Below are 13,964 nucleotides of genomic sequence, written 5' to 3'. Positions count from 1 at the left end.
AAAGTCACCATGGGATCTCCCTGAGACCTGCAGAAAGCCAGAGCTGGTGAGGCTTAACTCAGTGTGTGCTGCCCAGCAATAATCAACCATGCAAGTTGTTCAGAGACCAGAAAAGAAAAACACAAGCTCTGGAATGGCTGGAGTCACCTGAGCTATGATCTTTGATCTGTCTTGACGTTAAGGACTTTTGCCTCTAAAGCATATGTTTGCACCTAACCAGAGCTCACGATGTATTACTGTCTTCTGGAAGGGAACAGGAGCATCCTCAGCTGTAAGGATGCAGGGGGTTTGTTGCCAACCTTAATTCACCGTTAGTCACTGTTTGCCTGCCTCGGGGATGAAAGCTCCTTAATTCGGGTTGTGAGTTGAGAAGTAAGTCGGTCCTAGGAGAAGACTATCTCTCCTCTTTTTAAAAATTTTTTGCAGTGGAGGGAAGTCCCTCAGTGGGTCCTCTTGAGGTCCTCTGTGAATTTTGGGCTTTTAAGAGACAGAAGCTGGGATTTGAACTCCACTGACTGAATCTGACAGTACAGGTCACCTCCTTGTCATGCCTTTTTCATAGTGTCGTCCTCTGTCTGCCCTTAACATTACAACTCTAACTCCTTTTACTGTGGAGTTCCTTAGTGCAGAACGGTGGGTTTTGGTGGCTTTGCTTTCCATTTTGACCCTAATCTCATGTTATTGTGCCCAATGATCTTCAAATTCTTACTACAAACACACTTCTCAGGTAGGGAAAGGTTCCAGAGTCTGGCCAGGACAGCAACTCCCAGCTTTGCTGTGAGATGCTGAGATCAGGTCTCAGCTAGCAAAGCTTCATCTTCCTCCACACAGGCAGCTGGCACTACACCAGGAGATCTACAAACTGTCTAGCTGCCCCGTGGGATTAAAGATGAATGCACCTGCAGCAATTCTTCCTGTAACAGCTCCGTGGCCTCTAGTCCACTGTGACCCCCTGGGCAAAGCATGAGCATTCATCAACTCATCACGCTGTCTCTGAGAGGGACCAAACTCTGGATTCCTCTCAGGTAACACCAGGCAAAGCAGCCGAGGAACGTGAGATGCCTGCCCATACTCTCAAGGTCAACAGTCTTGCCAAATAACAAACTTGGCTGATCGATCCCAGAGATAGCAGATGAGGTCAAACATTGAGGATGAAACAGAGAAGGGAAAATTATGAGGTACTCAGGTCAGATGAGACCATAAGGATGCAATACTGCGAAGTTGCTGCATCTCAAACATGTACATTCATATCAACAAACACACAGATGTGATATATATACATGTGCACTCCAGCCTTGTGGTGTCACAGAATGTTTTGTCCTGTCCCCTGACAGGTTTGACCGCTTGGCAGAAAGAGTTGCCACAAATACCAGGTAAATAGGCTGAAACTGAAATAGAAATAGAAATTACCCACATGACCATGGTATGGTAACTTTAAACCAGCAAAACTTCCAAGTAGTCAAGCATCCCCAGTCTGTCAGAATTCTTTGGACATATCATCAGGAAAATGCATATGTTTAGGTTTTCTTAAAAGCCTTTGACAAATTATCTTGCTGAAGGGACAATTTAACCTGTCAGGTTAATACTGTTATCAATTAAAAAGTGCCTGAGACAGAAAAGGCTAGACATATCGTATGCAGAGAAGAAAAAGAAGTCAGTTTCAGCATGATAAATGTTAACGTGGATCACCCACAAAGATCAGTGTTGTGGTGTTTCATCCACGTGTTAATGGTCTGGGAAGTGGATGAACAATGAGAGTCTATGGATGACATCAAATTATCAAGGAAGGCTGAAGAACTAACTAAGGATCCTAATAAAGCTGGGTGCATGGACAGCACTGTTGACTATTGCAAAACATTGCACACCAGAAGGCATTAATTTGATTTTTCATAGATCTTAATGGATTCTAAATGAACTACAGCAACTCAGGAAAAGATCTGAGGATTGCAGTAAGTAACTTGCTGATATTCTCTGTTGAAGAAATTGTAACAATTTAGATTTTCATTTAAAGAGAAAAAAGCAAACGATGTAAGGAGTTATATAGCAGATAGGCTGAAAATAACATTGAAAACATGATAACGTCAGTAGGTAATTGATGACGGGCCTTTGTCTTGACTAGTGTCCAGACCTTCAGCTGGAGAAGTGATGGAGCTGTGCCAGTTTCATGCTACTGAGGAGCTGGCTCATTGAACTCTGTTCTAGACTGAACAGAAATAGCCAGACTAGGGGAAGTTCAGAGATGGATGATGAAGCAGATAAGAGGTCTGCAAAAACTTATGTGTGACGAACAATTATGTAGATAATGAAGAGCTGAATGAGGAGAACATGGTGAAAGTACATTTCTTGAGAAGGAGAGTCAGGACATGTTCAGGGAGCCTGAAAGGCTGCACTTACAGTATGGGCAAATAGAAGTGAGGGTTTTTTGTTTGTTTGTACAGTGCACGAGTAACCCCTGAAACTCATTGCCATAAGATATAATAAAAATTAGCAGTGTTCTAAAAAGAAGACTGAACATTTATATAGGAGTAAGACTATAACTGTAACTACAACAAATAAGAAGAGCTTGCAAATTTGGAAAAGAAGCAGTCCTTTCCATATACTTAAGAGCATAAACCTCTCTCTCAGAAGTGGGAATTTGAGAGAAGTATCTCCATGCAAAAGTGTTATACTAGTAAATAGAAGAAAAACTAAGATAAACTAGAGGAAACTTTTGATCAGATTATTTCCGTTCAGTTTCTAAGCTCCCCTTTTTGTGGTGATAGTGAAGTGGGGAAGGAATCTAGCACGAAAATTAATCAGAGACTTCTGTATTACAAATGAAAATCCTATCCGAGCAGGCCCTTTTCCTGCAGGGTCTGCTAGTGAACTTTTTGGTTAGAACCAGGGAAGCGCATCTGAACTAAGCAAACATCTTTTTTACCTGGCCTGCCACAGGCAGACTCATTTCTTCTGCTGTCCCAGGGTTAGATTGTGCTCTCAGTAGATTGCGCCTCATCAGCACTGATGCCCTTTCCCAACACTGCAGCCTCTGAAGAGCCCAAAATTGTCATCTACACAAATAGCCTTTATTCTAGCGTGAGTTTGTAGGGAGTAGGCAGTCTGTTCTTAGTGAGTTGTACTGATATTCCTGAAGGAGAAGTACCTGGTGGTGGGGGGCGCAGGTTGAATGGCCTAAGCCAACTGGAGTTAGACTGAGGTGGGAAAAGGAGGGCTGTCATTTGACCAATCTGGAGCTGGGTTTGGCCAGGAGGCCTCTGAGTGCCTTTGCTCTCTCCCTGCAGGCTGCTCGGCAGAATGGCTACGGAGGAGCGGCACCTCTCCTCCAGCTGTGGGTCCTTCATCAAGACTGAGCCCTCCAGCCCGTCTTCTGGCATCGACGCCATCAGCCACCACAGCCCAAGTGGCTCCTCCGACGCTAGTGGTGGCTACGGCATCGCCATGGGTGGCCACCCCAATGGCCTAGACTCGCCACCCATGTTCAATGGCACGGGGATTGGCAACGGGTCCTGCCGTAAGCGTTACGAAGACTGCGCCAGCGCCATCATGGAGGACTCGCCCACCAAGTGCGAGTACATGCTCAATGCAATCCCCAAGCGGCTGTGCCTGGTGTGCGGGGACATTGCTTCTGGGTACCACTACGGCGTGGCTTCCTGTGAGGCGTGCAAAGCCTTCTTCAAGAGGACTATTCAAGGTATGGTGGGAAGGGAGGGAAACTGAGATATTCACTCCATAGCAAAAAAAGGAGATGCCCCTAGACATTACTGAGAGTGCAGCATTGCCAGGTTATGTAAAAGGGGGCAAGAGAGGGTGATGTAATGCACCTAACCCTCCATTCTTTTGTATAACACCTCTCTCCTGCCCAACTCTGGTCCTTCCAAATCAACCTGAACATGAAGTTAGGCTCTGTGGTGGTAGGAACCTTTGCCAAGTTCCTAGCCTGGGTGGCTACCAGATCTGGGCATCTGGCCTAGCGGATCTTCCTGCCTCTGCAAGTGGCACTGATACCCTGATAATGTGGCTGCTGGTGGCATGAAGCCTGGAAAGGAAATGCTTTACATTTTAAAGGTGGGTTTAAGGCCCATTTGAAGAGTGGATGTGCCTGCCTAGAGATGTCATCTCTTTAAAGATGTCTGCACCTTGAGATGAAAGCTCCAGCATTACAGGAGTGGAGAGGTTCTTACTTTGTCCTACCAGTCTTAATTTGTGGCCATGGGCTCCATACAGACCTCACCAGAAGGCTGGACAGGGCACTTGGATGACAGTCAGTCCTGTGTTCCTCCTTTTCCAGCTCCACCAGCCCTTTTCATTAGGATGCAACTTCTTTGATGACAAAAAAATTAGGCACTGAAGGAGGTAGAGTTACCCAGTTTTTGTCAGTCTTACTGAGGATAAGAAATTCCTCAGGTGATTTGAAAACCTCAATGCATGTATGTGTAGATGAATTGCAGTGCATTGCTCCTGCATGTACAGTTCACGTATGAGGTGTGTGGCTGTGTCCTGACTGCCAGAGGTACACTGCACATGCACACATACAGGTACAGCAGTGCAGCCAAAAGTGGGAGTGCATCCAGCCAAACTCCAATAACCGTGGATGCTTGGATATACTTACACAATCAGACCCCATGTGAGCAACATGCCTGGATGTACAGATGCTCCCTTTATTTGCTGTGCTTTCTAACTGGAAAAAGGACAGGATCATTCATCTTCCAGTGAAAAGTGCATTGAGTTTACGCAGTCATGGTCGTTTGACTGGAGACTTATGTCCAGTCAGCAAGCAGTTGCGTGTGTACTTGGCTGCTGGCTGGGGTCAGTCCACCACACCAGCACTTCCTTGTAAAATGCACATGTAGGGAGAGCACTCATTTTATTTTTGTTCATTGAATGGGCCTGATTACACTCTGTCACTGAGGATGTTCAACTCTGGAGTGGACAGAGCAGTACAGGGTACAGTTCAGTCTGGGTTTTCTGCAGAATTCACTATTTCTAGCTTAACTTTGTAGATTCTAGATGTCTCTCCTTAACATTATCCACCTGTAGAAGTAGTCACTCTGTATTGCCCCACCAACTCTTCCTCTTTTATTATGCTATGTGGAAAGCGTGGCCATCTCTCGAGCACTGGCCTGTTCCCCGGCAGGATTTCTGTGATTGTCATTGCTGAATCTCCTGTGATTGAATGTGAACTTTTACTTGGACTTCTGACTGTCAGCACTGACTCTGTCCCTGCTCCAGCACTTGGACCCATTCCCAGTGTTTCTTTTTGGCACATTCAGGTGCTAAAGGAGGGACAGGGTAGTACTCTGAAGCAGAGCTCTAGGGGCTCCTTAGACAGGAAGAGACTGAAAAACTAACCCCTCATGGGAGCGATACTGGAGCATCTCCATGGCAGAGCAGAAGAGAGGCCTAATGTGAAAAGAGAGAAAAAGACCTAAGAACTTTTAGAGCATTTTCAGAGAAAATAAAAAGAAAATTATGCAGGACAGCAGTAACTACGGCCTGCATCAGTCTGAGTGATGTGTCAGCTGACTTCGTCCCAAGAAAGGAGAGCACTTCCTTCCAACCCCCTCTTCCCAGAACAGCCATATTCTTCTCCCTGTGGCTCCCTAATTGATTGCTTGTTAACATGTAACAGATGCGGGAAAGGGGTAAGTGGAGATTTCTCTCACCCTGTCATCAGCTTGGGCTGGCAGCTGAGGTACCAAAATGCTTTTATTCCCAAGAGCAGGAGAGTTGAGAGTGCTCTGCCCAGGGGCGAGCAATTTTAGCTATGGAGCTGAAGGCTGAGCCCAAGGGAGTGGGCGCAAATAGGGCTGTGGAGTTTGGTTGAATCAAGAAAATGCACCGTTCCCAGGGCTCTGCTGGGTGCATGGGATATCCAAGAACAGCCCTGGGTATGCAGGGGAAAGGAGTTTAAGGATCATGCAAAAGAGACAGTGAGTGGCAAAAGCATTTCCAAAAGGCGTTCATCCTGCAACTCTGTTATGTTCAGTAGATGTGTTAAGCATCTAACTGAAGAAGTGGGAAAACATTCATCCAGGCTGCCTAACATGGATAAAGAGTGTGCAGAAAGCATGCAGATGTGTGTGTTATACAATCACATTCCCTGCTAGTATCAAAAGACTTGCTGTGATTCTCATACCTGGGAATGGTGTTGTCTCAATGGTTTAATCACAGAGATGGAGCTATGACCCCAGGATTTCCCAGCTACTCAGGAGATGCAGTAGGTAAATTATTATCATCAGATTTTTGTGGTCTTGCACCAGCCACTTCAGTTCTCTCTGCTTGAGTATTGAAAGATCAAAAAATAGGGACTGCTATGAGAATACTTAATCCAGTGGCCCTACATTTGTTTACTTTATTAAGTAATAGGTGTGCATGCTGCTATAAAATGGCTCTAAATCTGTCCTGGATGAATAGATTCCTGCAGCCCTTTCTAGATACCCCTGATAATGAAGCAGAGCTTCATGCTAGGTTCCCTCTCCAACTACCTCCCTCTCCTGCTACAAGTGACCTGTGTCTGCCTATTGTTTTTGTAGCTGCATTAACTCATGTAAAACCTGCATGTCTTGAGGCAGGAAGATCTTGTAATAGCCTCTCCCTTCCACCTGCTGCTGCCACAGCAGTGAGAAAAATAGGCATCCAAGCTGTGAACCTTCTTTGAGCCTGGCAGCTCTGCAAGTCACTTTCCCCCTTAGCCAGGTGAGGCCAGGCTGTTCTGGACAGCACGAGAGCTGTTGCTTTTCAGGTGATGGGGAGAAGATAGACTGAAAGACAGCATGGATGTGGCTGGTTATTTCTGATGTCACTGCTATGGCTATGTGGGAGTTTTCCATCAGTAGGATTTTTTCAAAGAAAATAATAATTTTTAACAAGTCAGATTTTCCCAGGGAAAATTTTGATGACAGGAGAAAAAAACAAGTCAGGAAAATCCAGACCATTAATTCATTTCAGGCTGAATTGGAGTGGTTGGTTTTGCTGAACTAAGCCAGATTCACACAACACATCCTAACCTGTCCCACAGATTATGGGGTGGTCACACCTGTGACCTCTCTCATGTTGTGTTACGTGGCCCAAGAGAAGGATCGAGGCCTGGAAACCTATGTGTTATTTCCACTTTGCAGCACTGGCAATGCTTGAGATGGAAAGGTGGAAACCTGAGATGAGATGACAGCACACACCACTGGGCTACAGTGGGCTCTCTGAACCTGCTATTTTGAACCTCAGGGCTGGACTTCCCATGCTTTGAGGCAGAGTCAGAAGTTCTGAACTGACTTGAAGCATTTTCAGTCAGCTGGGCTAGCTGACAAAATTTTAATCCTATTTCTCTATCATTGTATTGCCTTGTGAGAACTGTGCTTTGGGTCCCCATTATATTCTGGTGGCAGTCTGCATTTACCTCCATGATGCAAGTGTCCTTCATAAAAACATGTGCCATGGGCATCACCTGATTTTGTGAATATTGTGGAAGGTGCAACCTAGCAAAGGTAGGAGAGAATCTGAGTTTTGGGCATGTTGAAGTGTGCTGCTATCAGTGTTTAAGAGAGATCTGATTTGAAACCAAGGATTTCGTATTACTTGAATGTAATGGAATGGGTCTGTTACATGGAAGGTAAAGTGTTTTGGATATTTCTGAACTAAAACTTTTAGAATTTTTAGTCCATGGAAATCCTAACTAATCCTTTCATCCAAATTTAGGACAAAGGCAAATACTGGATTTCTTATGGGATACAAATTCTTTATCTAAATCTACTCTATTCCTTCTTTTAATAGTTTGTTCAGTAGATAGACATATCAGTCAAATATATTGTCATTGTCTTTTGTTCATCGGTCGTTACAACTGGTAGGTAGTTTTGCCTATTCTGAATATTAACTAATAATAGTACTGTGTAACCCTATGAGCCTTTTATTATTCAACATATTCATGACTATGACTACCCTTCATCTATTTTTCATCTTCAAGTAGTGAAAATTAAGGCTATTTCTAAAATGACCCATTAATATAAAATAAAAGCTTAAAGCTCAGCAAAATAAATCTGACTTAAGATTCCCCTCTCTGATCTTTGTGAATCATCTCATCGTGTGCTTGGAATTCATAGAGGGTTACAACAAGATTTGCAAGGAGTGATATTGGGGAAAACTGGTTATTGGAGAGCTGGAGAGAGGAGACACATTTACTGTCGTCTTCTGACTAGGCAGATTATGGATCAGGCAAAGTGCCTGCATCTGTGGATTCCCTGCTTGAGTCTTGCAAGCTTCAAACTCAGTGAGTGTAGCAATACAACTGCTGTGCTGAGATGCCCTTACACCAATAAGGGGCTTAAAATGTGGATAGCGCAGCTCAGGAGACTTGTAGGGATTTGTAACAGGCTTGTAACAAAATCTGTAGTCTTCCAGAGCTTCCTGGTTGTCATGATGGTGAGAGTGGCTCCTGGGAAGAGAGGAGCAGTTCAGAGAGTTTGCTCATTTTCCTGAGCAGAAGAGCATTATCCACAGGATCAGCAAAGGGCCTGTGAGATGCAGAAAAGGAGGAGTGGCTGACACGCCAGAAGGCTGTGCTGCCATCCAGCGAGACCTGGACAGGCTGGAGAGTTGGGCAGGGAAAAATTTAATGAAATATAACAAGAGAAAGTGTAGAGTCTTACATCTGGGCAGGAACAACCCCAGGTTCCAGTATAGGTTGGGGAATGACCTATTAGAGAGCAGTGTAGGGGAAAGGGACCTGGGGGTCCTGGTGGACAGCAGGATGACCATGAGCCAGCACTGTGCCCTTGTGGCCAAGAAGGCCAATGGCATCCTGGGGTGTATTAGAAGGGGGGTGGTTAGTAGGTCGAGAGAGGTTCTCCTGCCCCTCTACTCTGCCCTGGTGAGACCTCATCTGGAATACTGTGTCCAGTACTGGGCCCCTCAGTTCCAGAAGGACAGGGAACTGCTGGAGAGAGTCCAGCGCAGGGCCACAAAGATGATTAAGGGAGTGGAGCATCTCCCTTATGAGGAAAGGCTGAGGGAGCTGGGGCTCTTTAGCTTGGAGAAGAGGAGACTGAGGGGTGGCCTCATGAATGTTTATAAATATATAAAGGGTGAGTGTCACGAGGATGGAGCCAGGCTCTTCTCGGTGACAACCAACAGTAAGACAAGGGGTAATGGGTTCAAGCTGGAACACAAGAGGTTCCACTTAAATTTGAGAAGAAACTTCTTCTCAGTCAGGGTGACGGAACACTGGAACAGGCTGCCCAGGGGGGTTGTGGAGTCTCCTTCTCTGGAGACATTCAAACCCGCCTGGACGCCTTCCTGTGTAACCTCACCTGGGTGTTCCTGCTCCGTCAGGGGGATTGGACTAGATGATCTTTTGAGGTCCCTTCCAATCCCTAACATTCTGAAAGAGGTTTTATGGCCCTACAGTAGCGGCCATGGTCCTTCTGTCCTTCTCAGAAATGGGCCCACTGCTTCACAGGAATTCAGAGCCAAAAACCAGGATGTTCTGACCTTTCCAAAAACTTTTGAAGAATAGCCAGCGACAGTGCAATGTTCCCCAGATCTGGTGCCTGTGCACTCTATGCTATCCACGGCTCCAGCACTTGGATTCAGAAAACCATCTCTGGTGCAACTCAGCTCTATTAGTCTTGTGTTTTCTTTTTGCCTCAGTGCATCTGTACAGAGAACTGTGCAGAAGGATCTTTTCTGTGGAACTTCTGTGAAGTATTTCTGTGTCAGAAACCCTACAGACAAACTTGCTGCCAGTAGGTCACCCCAGGGCCTGTCTCCAGTGCGGTCGTGTGAGCAGGAGGCTGATGTGAGTGAGATTGTGTGCAATGTCCATGTCCTCTCTCAGGGAGCAGGAGTGCCACCCGGAGGAGGTCAACAGTGCTGGTGTTAACATACAGTTATGTGCTTTTCCTCTCATAGCCTCAAGAATCCTGAAGCCTTGGTCCTCACAGTTCTGCTTATCTTAATGTGTAAGCTGCATTAAGTAAAAATTTGGTTAATCCAAACACTAGAGCTTATGTCACCTGCTTTTCCAAAGTCTCATTTTCCTGCAAGTGATAAGCATATGTACTAGGGTGGTGAGTTTTTAAGTTTTGCTTTTAATGGGGTTTTTTCGTTGTGTTATTGGGTTGGTTTGGGGGTTTTTAGTGGGTTTTGGGCGTTGGTTTGCTTTGTGGTTTTTGTTTGTTTTCTTTCCAAAAATAAGAGCCTCTACTGGTGCTTGCATATACTCAGGCACCTAGATCAGGGTCATGTCCCTGGAAGCACAGGACAGCCCTCCTGAAAATCAAGTCACTTATTCAAGTACCTAAATACAGATTTACAGGTCCAATATTTTAATCCCTTTCTTTGAAAACTGTGGCTTATAAATTAACCCCTCTTACCTCATGCAGATCATTGGAGAGATTTTCTTCTGATTTTCACAAAGTACCTCTCCTCACACCAGGACTCGGGCTGTGATGCCTCACTTAGAAGGACTAATTAAAGCAGAAGATAACAGAGAATCCTCTCCATGCGTATTATCAGTGTTCCCCATCCTGGTGCAGGAGGTCAGACTGGTGCCTGCTGAGGGCAGGGGAACTGCTGGTGTGGCACTGCACTCACTAAGGGCCTTTCTGCAATTTTCAGGTCCCTTTACACTGAGACACCCAAATCATCTTTTTACCTTTGGAATCAGAGATAAAAAGGATTCAGGACAAAAGCTTGTGGATACTGAAATTAAAGTGTCATCAGAGCTAGTGGCTTATTGAAAAGTCAGGTTGCTTTCTCCTGCAGACTGTCCCAGTCATGCAGAATAGCTGTACCATGGAGGCATTCTACTGACTGCCTGATAGGACCTTCCTAAAGCTTTGGCATTTTCCAAGCAGTTCTTGTAAAACAAACAAAGAACAAAACAAAAAAACCCCACAACCAAACAACAACAACAAAACATGTAGGCAGTATAAGAATTGTTATAAAAAATTGGGATAAAAGGAAATAAATGCATGAGCTGAGGTGCCTGTAAGATGGATTTCCCTGGGAATTCCTACTCTGAGCCCTCTGGCCTCAGGGGACCAGCAGAGAGTGGCACCACACCTTTGGTCACAGCTGCAGCATGCTGTGACCTTTCACTAGAGTGAAAGGCTTGCCTTGAATGAATGGAATTTGGAAATTAATAGCAGATATGTCGGAATCTGGGTTTTCCCTGAAATTCAGGAGATGCTGCAGTCATCTGGTCTTCTGTGTGAGTCACCCAAAGAAAGAGATGAGATGTCTGTGTGCAGCAGTGCAGAGCAGGACAGAGTATGCAAGGAAGGGAGAGGAGAGGGAAAGAATGGTGAAAAGCAATGAAGAAGAAACCAGAAAAATATGAGAGATGAGGGATTTTCTTCAGAAAACAGAAGCTGAAAATGTTTTAGCTTTAAGGACTTTCTTGGCTATTTCTACTTAATGTTTTCTGAGTTTCCTTGTAGAAAGGCAGGATCAGTCATCAGGGAGCAGGTTGTGCTCTCAGTGCTGCACTTATTCTGAGCTCAAGTCTGCTGAGGAGCCCTGTCCAAAACTTAAGCAGGAGCTGGGTGGGACACTACTGTGCTCCCCAAGCTCAGGAAGACATTCTCCTCTTCCCAGTCCCTCCCCTTTCAGCGAGGTATGGTGACTACGGGGCCTCTTGAATGACCAAGCTCTGGTGTGCAGTTTTCAGGTGTTCCTGTCATGTGCGCTGGAAATACTGTTCCAAACTGTTTAACAGTCAAAGATCTAATTTTACAGAAAATAGGGTAATTTTGCAGTTCTCCAGCATAAAAAACATGATCTATCACTTTAATAGTCCTTGGCTGTTTCTCAGCATCTCCCATATAAAGGCTTTAAAGTGCAGTTAGACCTTAATGAATCAAGACTCATGATGTCCCCAGAAGATAGACTTGGTGCTTGTTTCAATTTGCAGACAAGCAAACAGGACATAGAGAGGAAGTGATTTGCCCTCCAAGGCCATGTATGAATGCTTAGAACAAATCCAAACTCTGAGCTGGTCACCCACCACTTAATTTTCTGAAGCCATTTTTTAGGTAAATCTTATGCCATGGCATCAGTGAGGTCCTAGCAATTTTTTCAGATTGAATGTAAATATAGTCTAAGTCAAGGAAATATTTTGTAACTAGCAACAGTTCAAAGTGAGGCCTTATCTATTAGATTATCCCATTTTCTGCCCTTTCCTTCTGGGTCACATAATCTACATTTCACAACACGGAGAGGCTTGGCTCAAATTTTATACTTGCACACAGACTTGTCCAGGTGCACCCTTGTGTGCTGACACTCTTCTGCAGGGCCTTGCAGCACCCCCAGCCGCTGCAGTGACGGGGAAGCTCCCTCTGAGCCCCCCGCGCCAGCAGCCAGGCTGGTGGTGTGACCGCCAGCCGCTGGGAGGCTGCTGGAATTCTGATGAGTTAATCTCATCACTCTATCACAGGGCACTTAGAGAAATTACAGGGAGCTGTGAGCAGCTCACTGTGCTGGCAGCCAGCCCCAGGACCCATAAAAGAAATTGAGACACCGAAAAAAAAAAATCAGAGAACTTTGTTAAAGTTTTGGAAATGGTAGTTTTTCTAGGACAAGTTCTGCTTGGGTAATGCTGATTGTGCCTTCCCTGGTAATGTCCCTGTTTCCTGCAATAATGGCAGGTATTACGCCCAGCTGTAGCTCTCAATCCTTGCAGCACAGGGCATGTTTTGGGACCTGATATAAACTCCATTTACTTTGACAGCACTATCTCATGTGAAGAGGGCGCAGTGGGCCTCACCTCTAGTATTGGCACCTGTAGAGGCGGGCAGTAAGATACAGCTGCTGATGCACTTTTCCTTTAGACTGGGTTCAGTGTGTGGCAGGGGTACATGAGCCTGTATTCAGCGTGAAGGCAATAAGCCCGCTGAACCGGGACGTCTCACCAGTTCTGAGTGTATTTTTTCATCTCTGCTTACCAGCAAACCACACAGCCGCTGCACTACATGGTGGCCACTGCTTTTCCATCCAGAAAGAGGAGCTTGCCCAGTGCCCATTTCCAATACTACTTCTTGTCAAGGGGTCCATGGGCTGGAGGCATGGGGAAGCTGGGGGATCTGCTTGACAGAGTTTAGAGGGACCTTGAGCTGCCAGATGAGGGCTGGCACTGCCTCCAGCTGCTATAAGGGCTCCGTGCCCTTGGTGGACTGTCTCTGTGTAAGGGGGCAAATTTTTGGCCTTGGGACCACAAAACATGAAATCTTACATCTCTCCAGAACTCTGGTCCTAGCTTTGGTGAGAAAGGTGGACATTGACACTAAGGCAAAACCTTTCAAAGTGAGACTGTGTTTGAGTTTTATCCCAGGTTCGTTCCTGCTCTATTCCTTCCTGTGTGGGGTACAGCAAGTATCTGATCATGAGGTCAGGGCCTCTGTGCTCATGGGTCTGTAATATGCTGGAGCCCCATGTCTAGAGCAGGAATTTGTTTATTACCTTGAGATCAAGCCTGAATCTCAATTTCCAGCTCTCTGAGAACCTTGATACATTGCTGGCTATTGAAATTCAGGTGCTGCACAATGACAAAATACAGTCTGAACTTGTGCAGCACACTCTGCTCCTGCAGACAAACTGCATTTTAGGGGCAGATGAGCAATGGTGAGGAATGGAGTGGCTAGGCTGGAGGTTAGGGTTGCAAGTCTTGTGACAAAACAAGAGGTAGAAGTTTTATAACTAGCAGGCAGATCACCTTTGGGCTTTGTGGGTTGTGTGCTCCTGGGGCTTCACCCAGCATGGGCCAAGTATAGTGAGATAAATAAAATGGTGCTTTCTTCCTTTTGAATCTGTGTTCTGTCTTTCCACTCAGATTCCCAATGAATGGGCTTTCCAACTGCTTAGTTAGCCCCAAGGTCTAATCAGCACTCCCAGAGACTGGTATGTATCAGATTGTTGGGCTTTATTTAGAGGAAGGATCTTGCAGAAGAACACAGAAATCCATTACAGAAGTAGAA

The 13,964-nt window shown here is 45.5% G+C and overlaps 1 protein-coding gene across 5 annotated transcripts in view; it reads left to right on the top strand.

Annotated features, from left to right (window-relative positions):
• The window catches only part of ESRRB (estrogen related receptor beta), a 133,755-nt gene that overhangs the window by 85,670 nt on the left and 34,121 nt on the right, over positions 1–13,964 (top strand). For all 5 annotated transcript variants that reach the window (XM_065635881.1, XM_065635882.1, XM_065635883.1 and 2 more), the window contains one exon: positions 3,282–3,691. In XM_065635881.1, coding sequence (XP_065491953.1) covers positions 3,282–3,691 — 410 coding nt within the window. The remainder of the gene's footprint in view (positions 1–3,281; positions 3,692–13,964) is intronic.

Source organism: Caloenas nicobarica, chromosome 5, assembly GCF_036013445.1.
Source record: "Caloenas nicobarica isolate bCalNic1 chromosome 5, bCalNic1.hap1, whole genome shotgun sequence".
In the NCBI taxonomy this organism is placed as follows: Eukaryota; Metazoa; Chordata; class Aves; order Columbiformes; family Columbidae; genus Caloenas; species Caloenas nicobarica.
The sequence above is the reverse complement of the archived record's forward strand: the minus strand, read 5'-3'. Positions and strand labels throughout refer to the sequence as shown.